Source organism: Limanda limanda, chromosome 14 (assembly GCF_963576545.1).
Source record: "Limanda limanda chromosome 14, fLimLim1.1, whole genome shotgun sequence".
Taxonomy (NCBI): Eukaryota; Metazoa; Chordata; class Actinopteri; order Pleuronectiformes; family Pleuronectidae; genus Limanda; species Limanda limanda.
Window position 1 is genome coordinate 13,361,301 of NC_083649.1, and position 18,428 is coordinate 13,379,728.

An 18,428-nucleotide genomic window follows, 5' to 3' on the forward strand; every position below is an offset into this window, starting at 1 on the left:
CAGCAAAAAATGTAATTTGATTCACAAGAGTGCGTTGGTAAGACCCTTTTCGATCTTTTGTTCGTTACTCTTTATTCTCCAAAATTAAAAAGCACAATTAACAACTATCGTAGAAAACAATTTACATCATTTGTGTACTTGATTTTTAATTATTGGTTTGGTCAGCCAATGTGTTTCCGACTATTAATATATTCATAATAAAACCATATTAAACTGTTAAAAGATGAGATAATTCCAAATCGTGTGAAATGAGGAGATTGGGGACAGTAGCGGAACTCTCGCCTACGTCAGACAACAGACAGCCACCGGATCCAATCAAATGAGCTGCCCTCCCTGCGCTGTAGCCAATCATTTACGGGGGAGTGTTCTCTGCCCCGCCCCTCCGGTGTCCCTACTTGCTGCACTGAGGTCAGAGGTGTCATTCGGTGTTTAACCAGCGAAGCAGCCGAAGGACGCGGAGGAGACTCATCCAGGAAGGTGCAGGAGACAAGTTACCACAGCAGCAACATGAGTCTGTCCAACAAACTCAACCTGAACACGGTGGACGTGAAGGGGAAGCGCGTCATCATGAGGTGAGTGTCTCTGGTCTGCCGGCTAGCTTCTGCTACCGCCGAGGCTAGTCGGAAATGGGATTATTTAACAGATATTACACCGTGTACCGGATGTAGCTAGCTGTAGTGCTGTGGTGAAGACACATATAGTGATGGAGCACGATGTGTGGAGCAGTTCAATCCTTTCAACGGAGGACAGGAAGTGAACTTACTGGTTCACACGCTTCAAAGCCATGTTACGTGCCTGTGAGGAGATGCTGCATGGATGCAACCATCATCACTGCAGCCAGCGGGAATCAAACTGGTGACGTGAGACCAGTGGTTCTCCAACTGTCTGAAATCCACCACGTCCTCCAGTTAAAGAAACACTGCGTTAAACCAAGATCACTGCAGACAGTGAGACTCAGGCTTATATTAAACTAACATCACTAAATACATTGAGAATCAGGCTTAGATTAAACTAACGTCACTGCAGACAGTGAGACTCAGGCTTATATTAAACTAACATCACTAAAGACAGTCAGAGTCAGATTTATATTAAACTAACATCACTAGAGAGTCAGGCTTAGATTGAACTAACATCACTGCAGACAGTGAGACTCAGGCTTATATTAAACTAACATCACTAAATACAGTGAGAGTCAGACTTAGATTAAACTAACATCACTAGATACAGTGAGAGTCAGGTTTATATTAAACTTACATCACTAAATACAGTGAGAGTCAGGTTTATATTAAACTAACATCACTGAATACAGTGAGAGTCAGACTTAGATTAAACTAACATCACTTTACAGTGAGACTCAGGCTTATATTAAACTAACATCACTAAATACAGTGAGAGTCAGGCTTATATTAACTAACATCACTAAATACAGTGAGAGTCAGGCTTATATTAACTAACATCACTAAATACAGTGAGAGTCAGATTTATATTAAACTAACATCACTAAATACATTGAGAGTCAGGCTTAGATTAAACTAACATCACTAGAGAGTCAGGCTTAGATTTAACTAACATCACTGCAGACAGTGAGACTCAGGCTTATATTAAACTAACATCACTAAATACAGTGAGTGTCAGGCTTATATTAAACAAACATCACTGTACAGTGAGACTCAGGCTTATATTAAACTAACATCACTAAATACAGTGAGAGTCAGGCTTATATTAACTAACATCACTAAATACAGTGAGAGTCAGATTTATATTAAACTAACACCACTAGAGAGTCAGGCTTAGATTTAACTAACATCACTGCAGACAGTGAGACTCAGGCTTATATTAAACTAACATCACTAAATACAGTGAGTCAGATTTATAATAAACTAACATCACTGCAGACAGTGAGAGTCAGACTTGGATTAAACTTACATCACTAAATACAGTGAGAGTCAGACTTAGATTAAACTAACATCACTAAATACAGTGAGAGTCAGACTTATATTAAACTAACATCACTAAATACAGTGAGAGTCAGGCTTATATTAAACTAACATCACTGAATACAGTGAGGGTCAGACTAAGATTAAACTATCATCACTGCAGACAGTGATATTTAGTCTTTTGCATTTAATTGTTATCATTGAATGAAGTGAATCTGCTCCTTATGTTGATCTAACATCACTGTAATAATCCAGCCGGTCGTGATGCAGTAAGACTTGTAACAGCAGTTGCATCATGGCAGGTAATTGGTTTTACTCATTTCCCCTTCATGGCTCCTAGGATGTTATGCTGCCAGGTTTAAAAGAGCTTTATTACTCAGTTAATAACAAACCGGCACTTATCTGACAGACAGTTGTGTAATTTGTTCGTACTATTGTTCTGCCATCTGCTCTCTGGACATTTCTACAAACTGTGAAGTTTCAAGTGCAATTGGTAACACCAATTGCACTTGAGACTCACACTTGTGTGGAAATGTCAGAGGGCCATTTGGTGGTGAAACAACAGTCTGCATAGGACAAGGTTCACTGGCAGCAGCAGCAGCCCCCAGCCAGCACTGCTCCGTGTTAAAAGGTCAAATACATGTTGAATTAGTCTCAGTGTGGACTGACAGTGTGCTGCACAGAGTTACCTCGTATCACACCCCGGGCCTGTCGCAGCATGCAGATTGTACGGGTTCTATGAACTGTAGACTGATTGCAGGAGAGGCTTTTTGTGAGTGCCTGGTCCAGAATTAATAAAAGGGAAGGTGCCACGTTGCTGTAGAGACCTGGCAGTGCCCGACAGAAACCTATCCAGCAGCCAAATTCTAAAGAGGCCAGATATCCTCATCGGTCTTATTGGTTGAGTTTATCTTGACTTGGAGCCCAAGAAACACTTTTTCCTTTCAACACAAAACCTACGAAACTCCAATGAAAATGCTAACAGGCAAACAAGGAGGTAGATAATGTTATAAAGCCTGCAGCTCCCTGCCATTGGTGTAAAAATAGCTGTCTGGCCACACCGAGGTATCTTGATCAGTCACTTCTTTGTCTTGGCCCATCAAGGTTTAACTCTTCCACTGATCTTATTTCAGCCTGTGGAGCAGCTCAGTCTGAGTCTGTTTGTGTGTAGATGAACCTCCATTGATGGGCAGATCCACGCTAATGACAACAGAAGGAACAATTAAATAGCTTAGAACTACTACAGTTGGTAGTTGGCCGAGCGTTATCTGTTTACAGGAGCTGTTAAGTCGCTGAACTGCTGAACGCTGTGTTTTAGACTGAGACAATGGATTGCTGCTTCGATGGCGCTGGCATTGTGTGCTAGGTGTGTGTGTGCAGAATGTGTGTTAGTGTGTGGGTGCACTCTGATCATGTGTCTCAGTGCATCAGGTTCTCCGACAGGGAGGAGCTTATGTAACCGAAGGGAGAATGAGGGATGCAGCATGTTCTCATTAACTGTATCACTGCAGAGCTGGAGGAACAACCAGCTCAATGGACAGAGCAGCAGTATATAAGCTAATGCTGCCACTGAAAAGCTGATGAAGCCTTTCGCTAGATAGAACTGTCTGAAAATATATAATATCACATAATTACCCACATGAGGCGCGCCCCTTTAGCTTGGGAGAGGAAACTATTAACAGCAACATCCCTTATTGAAATTCAACTGGAAACACAGGAAATCACCAAAACTTCCTTAATGCACTACTCACCTCAATAGTCTCATTTATTCCATTATGTTTGTTCTCTTCCAGGGTCGATTTCAACGTCCCCATGAAGGACAAGAAGATCACCAACAACCAGAGGTAAAGCCCGTCTCAGTTTTTACAGAAAAGCTTTGTTCTCGCAGTTAAAAAAATTGCAAGTTCCTGAGGTTCATTCTAAAAAGAAGTAGAGAAACAGTGGCAGGAGGAGAACTCAAGTCAATATTCCTTCATTTTCAGGATCAAGGCGGCCGTTCCCACCATCAAACACTGCCTGGACAACGGGGCCAAGTCCGTCGTGCTGATGAGCCACCTGGGCCGCCCTGATGGAAACTTCGTGCCTGAGAAGTACTCCATGCAGCCCGTCGCTGACGAGCTCAAGACTCTGCTTGGAAAGTGAGTTTATAGACTGAATCGCTCGCTTTCTACGTTTCTTCACCCCCTCTTTATACATCCAGTTTGTTTCTTAAAGCATAAGATGAAGAAATAACTGGAATATAGTTTTTTGTTGCACTGAAAAAATGATAATTAAGTTTGGTCTGTCAAGATCATAGAATATTGGGTTTGTGAAAAGATGAATCATCCTCACTGTTCCTCTGCGGCTCTTCAGGGACGTGACCTTCCTGAAGGACTGTGTGGGTGCAGAGGTGGAAGCTGCCTGCGCTAACCCCGCCACCGGATCAGTTATCCTGCTGGAGAATCTCCGCTTCCACGTCGCTGAGGAGGGAAAAGGCAAGGACGCCTCAGGAAACAAGGTGAGTCTCTCAGTCGGCCTGTTCTGGTTGAGAACATGGTCACTAACGTTTTGCAGAATTTGGTGCGTCATATGTTTGGGTTTTCATTAAGTTAGTAGTGAGAATAGCAAATACAGTTCATATCACTTAAACATGACCATTTATTCATTTCACATCAATGAATTCTAATTTAAGATTGTAATTAAAACAAGATTTTTAACTCAGTAATGATGTTTTTACCATCAAAGTCTATCATCCATTGGTGTGAAGGGGGACCAAATTAAATTGTTTTTTCAAATGAGGTAGTGGTTGTGCTCTGTGTTCTGTTCTGCTCTTCTCACTGCTGGGTCACCTGGAGGAAAATGCACAGTCACACCAGCTGCAGTGTCTCTCTGAAAGAGCTGAGTCACCATCTATTAATGTCATAGTCTATTGATGTCATAGTGGATCTCTGCAGTGAATGCAAAGATTCAGTTCAACCTGTCACATCGTCCACTTTTTGAATTTTAACTGATCGTCACACCGACAGTAAAGATCACAGCGCCTAATGTGCAATCTTTTCATTAATTCTCTCTGGAGGGGACCAGGAAGAGACTTTGACATCTGAGTGATAACAATGCACTTGTTCTTCTTCATGAGATGCAGATGCTCGTTATATAAACAGGCATAGCCTCAGGACTCAGTATAAAAACTGATCCCGGGTGGATCAGCAGCCTTGTCCTGCTGACATTTATGCTGAAGGTCAGTGGGCTGTCCTGGCTGCATGTGTTGCTTTTCCTGTCCTGAGAGGCCTGGTTGGTATGTAGCCTGTGTGCTTCGGTTTCTACTGTACCGCTTCTCAGAGACAGAGCTGCTCCAGACACTGAAATCACTTCACTGGTTGTCAACCATTTGGTGAATGAAGGAGAGGAATTATGAGTTTCCAAGCTCCACCAGATAATACTATGAATTATGACAGAGACAGTGTAACATTTTGTGGATTTGTAATTATATAAAATCTGTCATGTGAGCTGAAGAGGGAGAACCTAAAAAGAAGTGACTTGTCCGTCTGACATTTGAACGACACTGAAGAGCTCTCTTGACCTTTCTCTGGCCCCCGGTCTCTCGGTCATGACCTCTAACTGTTAAAGTGCAGAAGGAACCTGATCCATCATGACTGAAAACTGCTTCTCAAAGTTTGTTCATATAAGCTGGTGCCACCTAGTAGCAGGCGTAAGCAGGATTTTCATTCAGGTGCTTGTAAATATGGTGTTCTGAATGACATGGACCATTTTGCTGATTGGTATGATGGATTAAACTAATAGTCACGTGAGCAGTGACTGTTAATCTTGCATTGCGATGATACAATAACAGGAGCCGCATTATTAAACGTCAAACAACGGGTGACTTGTGCACAACAATGTTATTGAAAATAAATAAAATTTTCCTTTGTGGCAGGAAATAATGACAGAGAACACACAAGCCTTGCTTAGAATTCAGAATTGTTTGTCTATAAGCAAATTGTAAATCATCCCCTATGGGTAAAATAGAGGTGTGAAAAGAAACTTAGACTTCAGCCACTAATACTAATAACTTTGTTCCCTCAGTGTTCGTCTTCTTCTCTTACCCTTTCTCCTCTTTTCTGTCCCTCAGACCAAGGCCACCCAGGAGCAGATTGATTCCTTCAGGGCATCTCTGTCCAAACTGGGAGACGTTTACATTAACGACGCCTTCGGCACAGCTCACAGAGCCCACAGGTGAGCTGGACTCGGACTGTCTGGGTACAGTCTTTATGGAGATCACTAGTGAAGATCTATCAAATTCAGTATTCAAGGATTTTAAAGGTTGCAATCTACATGGCATTACATTTTACTTGATGAACTGTGCAGATATGGCCACGCTGTTATAACAAAAATTGGAAAAAATCGTCTGTCTTCATCCTCTTCCGTTTCTATTCCTCTGTTGACCTCTTGTCTCCCTCTCCCTCCCTCCCAGCTCCATGGTGGGAGTGAATCTGCCTCAGAAGGCCGCTGGTTTCCTGATGAAGAAGGAGCTTGAGTACTTCGCCATGGCTCTGGAGAAACCTCAGAGGCCCTTCCTTGCCATCCTCGGAGGGTGAGAATGATTAGTTTCAACCACTCAGCATTTTTGACCGTGTTCTAGGGTGATGGGACTGAAAACAGCACTGTGGTAAAACACATTTTAGGGGCTGCGTTTCTTGAAGTGTAAGTCAAAGGTCCCAGTGAGGCATGAAAGATTATCCAGGAAGCATGTTTGGAGTAAGAGATTAATTCAATTTAAGGCTTATCTGGCATCAAAACGACACACATAGGTTTGTAAGACGACTCCAAGGTAAACAATAGGTAAACATTTTTACAACAAACGAAATGGAAAGTGATCACAGACCATCTTTGTCTCTCGCCCTCACTAATAACAAAAAAGTAAAACTGGTTTTGCTGTAAATGCGTTGAGACAAAGTTAGTCACCAATGAAATGTAGAATTTAAACACGAATACCATGTAAATTGTTACTATATATTAATGCTTTTACATATGTTCCCATGGGAATTCACAAATGAATGAGTATGATTGAACGATGAAAGAGCCAAAGAGTGACGCAGACTCTTGCAGCAGACCAAACCTGTTATGGGAACCTTTCCCTGAAAGAAACATTTAGTGTTGTCCTCTCTGTCTCCTGCTGTTCACACTGCAGCCTCTTGTTAAAACTACCAGGTGACCATCCAGGAATAGATTATAAACTCATTATGTAATCTGTGGTGTCACAGTGCACCGCTTTCTTCAAGACACAGCCGTCACTATTCAGCACTTAGTGTGGAAATGAGAACTCATTTAATGTATATAAAAAATTGTTAATTGGTAAACACACTTATATAACTTGTGTAGCATATTTTCAGTGCTTGGTGAACAAGTGGTTTTATATTTGAAGGGTCCTTGTTTACTCTTTTAGTCGAAGTTGTGAATGGATAAAGAGGAAAGAGTGTGTGAAGCTGCTGTAATACTCAGTTTAGCCAAGCTACCATTTGGCCTCGTGTCAGAGTCCATTTTAGCCTGAGTGCTCTGTGCAACTGTCACATCCGCTCAGTGTGGAGCAATGCAGCCAGTTCACGGACAGAGGGGCCGAGTGTAATCAGAGGTCAGGCTGCAGTGAAACAGATAAATCACAAGGTCGCAAGTAGTTGTGAGTGAATCTGTCTGTATGGCCAGAAATATTTGGTAGAGCTATATTCATCCAAATACATCTAAAACATCTCAGTACTAAATCCAAAGGGCCGTATTGGTTGGGGTTGCGTTTCTTCAGGATCCAGAAAGAATCCAGTATTTCAAGTTTAAGTCTCAGATTAATGCATTTACCAGAGTCGCAGGCACAGTGGTTCATAATACTGTGATACAGGATTTCACTGCTCTCAAAAGTTATCACAGTGTCAATTATATTTCCACAGCCATCTCTGTGAAACATTGTATTTGAGGAACAATTATTACATCATCACAGGAAACGGATTTAAACTAGTTTAGTACTGTATGTAAATATCGACCACCTTTCTCTCATGTGGGCCGCTCTTCTGTTCCTTATCTATACTGACGTGTTCCGGCCTCTCTTCTGTCTGTTTCTCAGAGCGAAGGTGAAAGATAAGATCCAGCTGATCAACAACATGTTGGATAAGGTCGATGAGATGATCATTGGCGGAGGCATGGCCTTCACCTTTCTCAAAGTCCTCAACAACATGGAGGTGAGCAAAATCTCAGGAAGGGTACATCAAGGTTTGTGATATCCGAAACACAGAGCTGAACACAGCTAAAAAGACTCAATAAAGCTGTGCAGAGCTGAGAAGTGCAAATACTTAATTCACATTTTCACTTTTGTGTCCCTTGTTATTTGTCAACATATCACAAAACCAGCTCAACACTAGTCTGTGGTTCATTTTTTACTCCCCATTTCCTCTCTTACTCTTGCTTTTGTCAGATCGGTACATCCTTGTACGATGAGGAAGGGGCCGGCATTGTCAAAGACCTGATGGCCAAAGCTGAGAAGAACGGCGTCAAGATCACGCTGCCCGTCGACTTTGTCACCGCTGAGAAGTTTGACGAGAAAGCCACCGTTGGCACCGCCACCGTCGCTGCAGGCATTCCCGCTGGCTGGATGGTGAGAAATTATATTTATTTTCATCAGTATTCAATTCAAGTTTTATAATTTTTTATACTGGTAATAATCTTTTCTTTCTCCACTGCAGGGTTTGGACTGTGGACCAGAGAGCATTAAGGCCAATGCAGAGGTGGTGGGCCGGGCCAAGCAGATTGTGTGGAACGGCCCAGTCGGTGTGTTTGAGTGGGACAACTTTGCCAAAGGGACGAAGAGCATGATGGACAAAGTGGTCGAGGTGACCAAAGCTGGGTGCATCACAATTATCGGTAAGAAAGACAAGAAGGTGGACGGAAGCCTTTGCTGTTTGCTTGTTTGTAGCCAGGTTATTCAGTTGGTGAGTCTGCCAAAATCTAAACAAATTCAAGTATGTTTTCATGGCTGTTCAAAGTAATTAGAACCTAAGATAAATTACCTTCAAACAAGGTTCTTGTATAATTTAGAATTAAACTAACAATGTGTGTTTGTGTCCAGGTGGGGGCGACACTGCCACCTGCTGTGCCAAGTGGGACACAGAGGACAAGGTCAGCCATGTCAGCACAGGGGGCGGTGCCAGCCTGGAGCTGCTGGAGGGTGAGTGACAGGAAAACAACACAATGCTTTGTCCCAAAACTCCAAAGTTTGAATACATTTGATTTGCATCCTCAATTCTTTGTGACAACATGACTGACTACCTTTACTAATGGGTCAAGAGGGCATGCGTTCAGTCAAGTTGATAGTGAGCGCCCTCTGCTGGATCTTGAGGCAAACTACTTCAGCAATCTGATGCTCTTATAGACTCAATATTTTAAACTCAAACAGATCATTACAGTTTGAATATGGAGCCCCCCCCCCCCATAAAATGTCAATAAAAAAATAATAAACCTCACAGGATGATGAACAAATACAAATCTCATTTCAGTGCCGAGTTGTACTGAAGCATAACGATGATAACGATGATGTTGACGGTGTGTTCACTGTCTTTGTGTCCTCAGGTAAAGTCCTGCCCGGCGTGGATGCCCTCAGCAGTGCCTAAACTTTCCATCAGCTCACTGGTGTGTGTGTGTGTGAGTGATTGTGTGAAAGGTGTGTAGCTGCTCAGCCAGATTCCTGTTTACTCCTGAAACATTCTCCACCCTGCAAAAACACCCAACTGCTTTCTCTGCCATTTCATCTCGTATTCAGGCTTTGTATTTAAAGTAATGTCAGCTGTGATTCACGGAGGAATCCTTTCCTTTGCCTCTAATCCATCGATGATGGCTGTAACAAGTAGAGCCCTCTGCCTTATTTTTCAGAATTAAGACTAGAACAGATCAAATGGCTTGTTGTGGTGGAAGTGTTACTGTCACAGGGGTGTCAGAGTTCTGCTTTACTTGTCTGACTCGTCTGGAGTACTGCTGTGTTTCTTAAAAAAATCATGAGATGAGTCATCGGTTCACCTCCGAGGAACTTGAACACTGGCTCTTGAGTGTATGTGCTTGTATGAATGTGTGTACTGCTACGTCACTTTTCCATAGCTGCCCCGGAACATCACTGCACTTCCTTTGACAACGTGGTATACATTCGGTATATATATATAGAAATGGTTAATGTGTGTACCTTGACGTTATATTTTCTGTCTGTTCGCACTGACGTCGGCTCGGTTCTCGTCCTCTCTGGCTGTTGGTTTGAGCAGCGTCAGACTGAGGTGTGTCGATCTCGAGGTGGTCAGACTGAGGTGTGTCGATCTCAGTCTGATCTGTTCAGGTTAATAAAACCGTTTCTGTGTAAAACTGTTCTCTGACCTGTTCCTTTATTCTGAAGGGCTTTTCATGATGTATATATTATGTGCAACACAGTTATCCACAAGCTGAGATACAATGAGAATTCCTTGTCGGTGTATAAAGTTGGAGGTTGTGTCTCAATTTCAGGAATTTCAGAAAACTTCATCAGAAATGAAGCCAAAATAAGCATAAGCGCTGCCATCTTGCACCAATCACATCATGTGGAGCCAGAATTTGCACAGCAGCAGTCAGGGGATGGACCAATCGTGAGTCAGTGTCATGTCAATAATGACTTTTTTCATAGCATCAAAAAACAAATAACTTAGAAACAGTGTAAAAACTACCTAAATGAAAAATGTAAGATGCAACCCTTTTAGTTTGACTCTTGTTCCATCCACTAACACAGAAGAGGCAGGGTTAAGGAGGTAGACTGCAACACACTTGTTTCACTTTCAGGTAGCAGTCATGTCGTTTCTGCAAATATCTGAATCAAAATGTAAGCGTGCAGTTAATACACTATGTGACGTACATGACTGCTTCATATGACCTTTAGTTACCTCTCTGAGTATCTCCGTCTTAAACACTTGGTACTTACAATGACTATATACTCTTTGAAACCTTGTGCTCCTTTAAAACGCAACATAGGGCTGGTAGAGGTGCTACCACTTTTAATACATTAACTATAGAGATTATTTCTGTTCTGACATTTTCATAAATTCTGTGTAAGAGAGTTTTGGACAGAGAAAAAAGAGTGATGCAAGTCTGTTTAGCTAGAGAGATTTAAATGCATTCTTGAATTTGAGAATTAAACTGCTACTTGTTTCCAACAGTATTTTACATTACCCAAATAATCACTTGTATCAAAACAAGTGCACAAGAACATCAAAGAAAAACAACTTTCACAGGAAGTGGCAGTTGCTCTCTTGCTGTAAATGTGGTGAGACGATGCATCGCTTACCCTTTATAATTCTGCATGTTTTGCATGTTGTTAACCGCTAGGTGGCGACCTCCTTTTTCACAGACGATACACAATGAGGGTTCATGTGTATTTATTCACACAGCTGTCCACATAATTTGCACATCACACACAGCAGTCACACAATAAAAGGGAACAACTTGTACTTTTAGCCATGGAAAACAGACAGTAGAGGTAGCCTGCGTCATTCACTGATGTTTTCTGGTCATGGTCCCCGTCGAGTGCACAACCCGGCTTTCATTCACATAATCGAGCTCATCTGTCACAGATAAATAAATGGTGAAAATTGAAAAAAGGTTGAGAGAAAATGAGAAATGTCACATTCAGTGTAATAAGTGAACACAGCAATATAGCAGCTGTCTATACAGTATATTCACCAACAGCATAAAGGGTTTTATGCTTAAGTAAATGCTGTGTTACATTGTGTATGAGTCAGCTGTAACATCAGGGTATCTGTAGGTCTTAAAGTCTTAAAAAGCGTAAAAGAGTTAAGTGTACCAATTCATTTTAGGGTATTAAAAAAAATCTGAATTAACAAAAATATAAATTCATATAATCTCTAATATTCCACAGGCAGCAGTGTTAATGTCATGACATTGTTTTTCTTCTTTTTCAAGTACAGAAAAATATTTGATGTGATTTCTAGGTTCTAACTCTGCTCGTGACCTTTGCACAAACCCTTATGACTGGGGTTTTATTTATCTCTGTGAACAACTGGCAGAGGCATCCGTCAGCATTTTAACAAGTTGATTGTAACTGGCCTTAGATGTTATGTAACACTCGACAGAAATCAATGGATTTGTGGGGGAAACACGCTGGATAAGCTGCCGGATGTTTGACTGTTCGCTCTCGATAAGCTGTTAGAGAAAAGTCAAGTTTGGACGATGGAATCTGATTGGGTGGTTGTTTGGGTTGGCCGGCCCGTTTCTATGGTGTTTCTAGGCAGTTGAGAGGATTGATTTTGTGGTTGCTAGGGTGATTCAGGGTGATTGCTAAGGACGGGTGAATGATTTCAATGTTCAGTGTGTGTTTGTTGGAGAGTTCACTCAGGTTCTGCAGCAGGTTTAACCACATTATCCGAGAACTTTACACGAGTTCTATGCTGAGACACCGGTGGAGTTATATGCCTTACGGCCAATGCACTGTATTCAAGGGAAAAATTAAATACCAGCAGTTCATTCAACTATTCTGCAGGTGTAAAAGAATATTACATTATATTTTCTAAATTTTCTTCTTAGAGTTGAAGTTAACAATATTAGCTTACAAAATACAAAATAAAAATCTAAACGTTTAGAAGGCTCGAACCAGAAAAACTTTGACATCTCTCCTTAAAAGATGATTTGTAATTGATCCAAATTGTAAATTTCCTGTTGATGGACGTGTCTGTTATAATAATTGCCTGGATTAATTCAATCTGTAGGTTCACTTAAGCTAGAGGAGGCTACAGGGAGTCTGTCATTTACTGTTAATTACAGATAAACAATGCATAACACAAGCAAATACTGTTTGTTCTACTCACCATCTTCTTGTTGCTGCAGGAATTCAGAGTTTTCGTAGTCGTCCTCATCTGTTGGAATGAGTCAAGCTTTAATGCACTGGAAACCATGAGTAAGCATTTCTTTCTACCAGATATGTTGATACAGAGGACAGGGGACGTACCATCTATTATAGGCAAGGATTGGATAAAGTTTTGATAAACACCGATTGTTGGATCAGCATCTAGACAACAGACAACAAATACGTGTGAGTAATGTAGAAACATTCAACTGTTTCATTTTGAGAAACTGGTGACAAACACATTTTCAGTATTAAAGGGTAAAGAGAAGAGGAATAAAAAAAAATGCTCACCATTTTCATCTTTTTGGACCATTTCATTTCCATAAACTGCGTTCGGGATGGGAGATCTAAAAACAATACACACACATGACATTTGTGAACCCACTGTTTTTTATGTAAATAGTTTTATACATTAATGGCCACGTAGGCTACTCCCTCATTATTCAGGGATTCAGACTAAATGTTAAAATGTTCCTCATGGATTTTGACTCCATAGAGTTATTCAATTTCAATAGAAGCAAAAATTAATAAAAACACATTTAATGAGGTCACAAAGTTTTGGTAAAGGTTATTTTGTTTTTGAGTTTTCAGAATTTTGAGCAAAACCAGTTTTATATGAAAAATAATATTGAAATCATTTTACTTTATTATATTTTTAATGAATAAAAGGTTTAGACCTCATACTTTATTTAATTTAATGCTAGGACAAAAATTCTTAAAATAATTGATGCAGAAATAAACTATTTGTAAAAATGTATCCACATCCATTTAGTACTTTGCATTCTCTCTGTTTTTGATGAGAAAGGGAATGAGTTGAGCTGATGTACTTACACATATGTATGTTCCAGTCTCCCTGTGTGATGTGCAGCAGTGACGACTGACACAACAGAGCAATGATGCAGTCAGACAATGATATATAAAAAACACATACACTTGACAATGAATGTACTGGTGTTTAATGTGTGTGTTGTGTATGTAAACTTACCATGTTTGATATTTTCATAGTCTGACTGATCATCAGCTGCGTCTGTAAAACACGGTGAAGGATAAAACTCTTCAGATAATTCAGCTCACTGCAGAGTTAGGAAAAATGAGAGCTGCTAAATCTTTGTCTTAAAATGGAAACCGTGAGAAAATAAAAGATAAGCTTACCTTGTGATGGTTCCTCTTGAATTTCTCTGAAAAACACATAAAACAGTAGTTTTCTGTTTATAATACAACAAACACTGCAAAACACAGAGATGAGAGTAGCTTATATATTGTTATATACATACACTGTGGTTGAAGTTATCTGATTGGTTCTGGTGACTGGGAAAAATATGTCAGAGTTGGTTGAATATGCAAATTAAAAGTGATTAAAAAATACAAATTCCTGTGGGAAATATCTTTAATAACTTGTGATCAACAGAGTCATTGTCTGAAGCTGGAGCTGATGTTCTTTACCTGGTCTTGACTGCATCACCGCAAAAATACTTCCCCCGCGTTGACTGTCGAGATAAGAATATTAAAATGACAACATTTTATACAGTAATAGAAAAATGACTAATTTAATAAGAACATTTTAAAACATGTATTGCAAATTTAGCCTCCCACAAATTTACTGTAATGACGTAATAGGATCCATTTTACACTGCGATAGCTTCATAAGATAAAGTTTAGATATTCGTTTTACAGTTTCTGCTGAATATCTTTAAGTAAATTAGGTCACAACAATTAAACTGATGCTGTGTAAAATTGTCATAAACAACAGGAATGTACAAATGACAGTAACATGCAAACATGGCTTTAAGAAAGTGGACTGAATATTAGGTACTTACAAAGTCTGCAGGTCGTATGTGTGATCCTCCTCATGTATGACCTCTGCAAAAAATAAAACACAGTGAAACATTTTTAACTCTGTAGTCAACAATTTAAACTAAGTTGCATTTTAAGAAACCGCGCTCAGACGTTTGATAAACTCGTTTTGTGAGTTTCCATGTTCGTCCACATGTCGACTGAGTTGGAAAGTTTGTGTGTTTCTAAAAACTAGATGTGACCTTTGCAATGGAAGCAGACGGTGAACTACGGTGATACTCAGTAGAGCTCAGACCACCGCCGAGGCTCAAAAGTCTCCTTTAATTAAATCAAACGGCATCAAATTGCGTTCACTTGTAGATATCAGATCCCTAAATGTTTTTTCCATCAAGATCCATAAAATACTCCCTGGGAAAATAGGGATGGGTCACTTTTAGTTTTAAGTGGCTGAAAAGAGAAGCAGCAGCAATGTACAGGATGAGGAAAGTGATGTGTTTACTGAACATTAGAGCCTGTAAACCTTTTCAAGTAATAACTCCAATTAAAATGATGAGCCTGAATACGAGAAAAACAAACAAAACAACGCACAAGTTCAGTGTGAGTGAGGCTGCTGTTTGTCAGCTGCACTTACTGGTCTTCCTTTTACAGCAAATACAGAGAAGAGACAGGAGACTCAGTGACACCACTGACACCACACTCAGGACTGCAGCCAACACACTGGTGTTTTCAAGCATACCTACAAGAGACACAAAAGACACACATGACCCACTGTCCTATTTGCACAAACACGCTCTCAACAGTGCTCAATAACTATCGGCCGGCTCACAAGTGGACTGATATGTCAGTTATTGAGTTGTTGAGAGTTTATCAATGAAGACACTGCTGGTCCATTAGTCAACTCTCCACTTCTCTGTCATGGTTGAGGTAGCTGCTGTCTTCCTGTTAATAAAACCGATGAACAGGAAGTGGTGGTCTGAAACAAAACTGAAACGCAGTGTAGGTTCTATAATGTAGACTAACACCTACATGCAAGGGCTCGACTCAATAATAATATGGTACAGTGACATTAAGTGTTATACAGTTTTAAGTCATTATTTATATCCGTATCTACAGGCAGTGGACTCACAAAGGTCTGGTACACTTTAGCTTTCAGATGGGATTAATTTAAGTTATAAAAGTGATTGATAAATGTTAAATGTTAGATTTTAACCTTTAAAACACAACTTTTACACTATTCAGTCCCAGGGCTTTGTTTCTAAAGTGATACTACTGATGCAGAAAACAGAACTTACCTTCAGTGTACGTACTTCTGCAATTATCAGCAGAAATAAAAATAGAAAAAAAAAAATACAAGTGAAGAAATAAAACAAAAATAGTTTACTTTAAAACATTAAAAGTAAGAAGCAGAAGAAGAAGAAGAAAAAAAAGAGAAGAGACTATAACCTCGCTGGCAATAAAGAAATCAGTGGTAAAAGTGTTGATTCTTGATTGAAGTCCTCATTCTCTGCATTTGTGCTGCGAAACGTGGTCAGACAGGTCCACTCCCACATGTGGCTTGAGTTTCTTATTTTATCTTTGACACTCTGTTGTAAAGCTGATGGCGTCTGATGATAAAATACGTGTAAACAATGTCTCTGATCGACCGCCATACTTCACCTCAAGACTCTATCAGAAGACTAAACACTCTGTCCTGGCTCCTAAATGATGGAACGAGATCCCCATGGACATCAGGACATCAGAAAGTTTACACATCTTCGGCCGCAAACTAAAAACACACCTCTTCCGACTATACCTTCTATAAAATTTAAAATTTAAAACTAGCAATTTAGTAGCACTTAAATTGCACTTACTTATATCACTTTGTAGTTTTGCTTTTTTTTTGAAGAAATTGTACTTTCTTGATTCTTGTTGTTCTGGGTTTGTACCCTCAGGGTAGAATGCACTAATTGTAAGTCGCTTTGGATAAAAGCGTCAGCTAAATGAAATGTAATGTAAAGACAAATTGTCATGTCCGTCTTGAATGAGTTGGTTTTATGTTCACTGACAGCGTTTCTAAATATGTAAAATCTAGAATATCTGTGAATGCAAACAACGGTATGGTTAATGTGAAGGAAAGTGGTGAGTTGTTTGTCGGTGATGGGACACGGACTTGTCCCCAAACTGCAGTGGTCCTCTCATCAGGAGAAGACCAGGAAGAGAGTAGGACTTCAGCATGTGAAATAACAGTGAATTATATAAGAGTTAGTTTCACACCGTCAAGGGTAGCCCTCCTCTCGTCCGATTTCAGCTGGGAGTAGCTCGGGTCCCACTGTGACCCTTTAAGGTTAAGCAGTACAGATAGTAGATGGAAGGATGGTTTCATAGACCTGACAGAAATGTTAGTGTCTCCAACGGTAACATTATATTCAGGTCAAACACACAAACATATTAAAGACATTGTTAATTGATTTCTAAAGGTACAGACATTAGTGAGAGATTGTGATGTGTAAAATGTTGCCGTGTTACCTTCAGTGGTCCGGCTGCCTTCATTCTTCACGAGAAGCAGAGCAGCCTGTGCTTCCTCTTTCAACACCTCGCCACATCCGTCACTCGCAAGACAGATGAGAAAAGACCTCCCCGAAGCGCACGCCTGTGATCTCCGTGTGGTTTGAACTGGACAGACAACCGCTTGCCGCTTCATTTATCTGATGCTGCTCTTTATAAAAAAGCCTTGGTGGTGAGACTAAGTTTCCACTTCAGCTGTGTTTAAGTTTAAGTGCATGAAAACAGATTGTGAGAAATCTAAAGTAAACAGTTTAGCCTCAATCATTTTGAAAACCTGGTCTATAGTCCTCGGGTTCTCAGCCTGGGCCAAATATTCTGTTCTAGCAGGACAATGATGATCAGCACATACAGCCAATGCACGACAACTCTGGGGGTTTCCAGAAGCCTGACATGTACCAAAGTGCTTTGTAACATTAGCTTGAACCCAATAAAACATTTCCAGAGAGACCTGCAAATAGCTGGTCATTGATGATCCCCATCCAACCTGACTAAGTTTCAGAGGTTCTACAGAAATGAAAGACAGAAAATCATGGAACCCTGTTGTGAAAAGCCTGTGGCATCATACCCAAGAAGACTTGTGCTTCAACCAAGGGCTGTTATATAACTTATATACAGAGAGGTGACGAAATAGAGGATTAGTGTTTACGGTGTTGTGCTACCATGTGTTACCACAACTTCATTGCACCTTGGCATTGAATGTCTGGAACTCTAATGTTACTTACAAAATTATTTAGAATCCTTAACAGTATTCCATAATGAGCAAACCCTTGGAAGTGTGGAAAGAAAAACTCCCTCATTCGTGGAAGAAACATGTTTATCAGCACTCGTGTCATTTAATATGTCATACATATAGCGCTGTCCAATTACTGTCTGTGGATGTTTTAATAGAGTGGTATTATGCGTAAAATGCAACGTGATTAGTAATTATGAATGTTTAAGCAACAATGGTTAACGTAAACATTGTTCCTGTGCAACTGGAGCGATGTCAACTCGGGTTTCTCAGGTTTTCCGTCAGAGCTCAGGCCGAGCTCCGAGGTGTAATGGAACATGGTATAAATACAGGGTGTGAACAGTGTCATGGAGGAGGCGTTCCATTGACTTTGAGTGGCGTTCTGTTGCACTTTTTCAAGTATGAGGTCGGAAAATTCAGACATCCGAGTTGTTCCGGAACGCGGCATGCCAGGGGGCGGTGGAGGCTCTTTGGCTTCACTTCGACGGGGAGCTGTCACGTCGTCCATCTTGATTCCCGGACCACAGGTTCTCCA

General features: G+C 40.5%; 2 protein-coding genes across 2 annotated transcripts; one reads left to right on the forward strand and one right to left on the reverse strand.

Annotated features, from left to right (window-relative positions):
• Positions 1-384: 384 nt before the first annotated feature.
• Positions 385-10,301, forward strand: pgk1 (phosphoglycerate kinase 1). The gene is made up of 11 exons (XM_061085670.1): positions 385-572; positions 3,731-3,781; positions 3,920-4,075; positions 4,290-4,434; positions 6,046-6,149; positions 6,388-6,507; positions 8,026-8,140; positions 8,374-8,553; positions 8,642-8,819; positions 9,025-9,123; positions 9,525-10,301. The coding sequence occupies exons 1-11, from the start codon at positions 508-510 to the stop codon at positions 9,563-9,565; spliced, it is 1,254 nt and encodes a 417-aa protein (XP_060941653.1). The 5' UTR covers positions 385-507; the 3' UTR covers positions 9,566-10,301.
• Positions 10,302-11,324: 1,023 nt separating this feature from the next.
• si:dkey-183i3.6 (LAT2 domain-containing protein) lies at positions 11,325-18,401 on the reverse strand. The gene is made up of 13 exons (XM_061085300.1): positions 18,316-18,401; positions 17,125-17,207; positions 15,251-15,355; positions 14,643-14,685; positions 14,269-14,312; positions 14,100-14,133; positions 13,978-14,003; positions 13,811-13,852; positions 13,657-13,702; positions 13,117-13,172; positions 12,928-12,987; positions 12,788-12,835; positions 11,325-11,527 (listed from the first exon to the last, which is right to left on the reverse strand). The coding sequence occupies exons 1-13, from the start codon at positions 18,399-18,401 to the stop codon at positions 11,457-11,459; spliced, it is 744 nt and encodes a 247-aa protein (XP_060941283.1). The 3' UTR covers positions 11,325-11,456.
• Between the last annotated feature and the right edge of the window lie 27 nt (positions 18,402-18,428).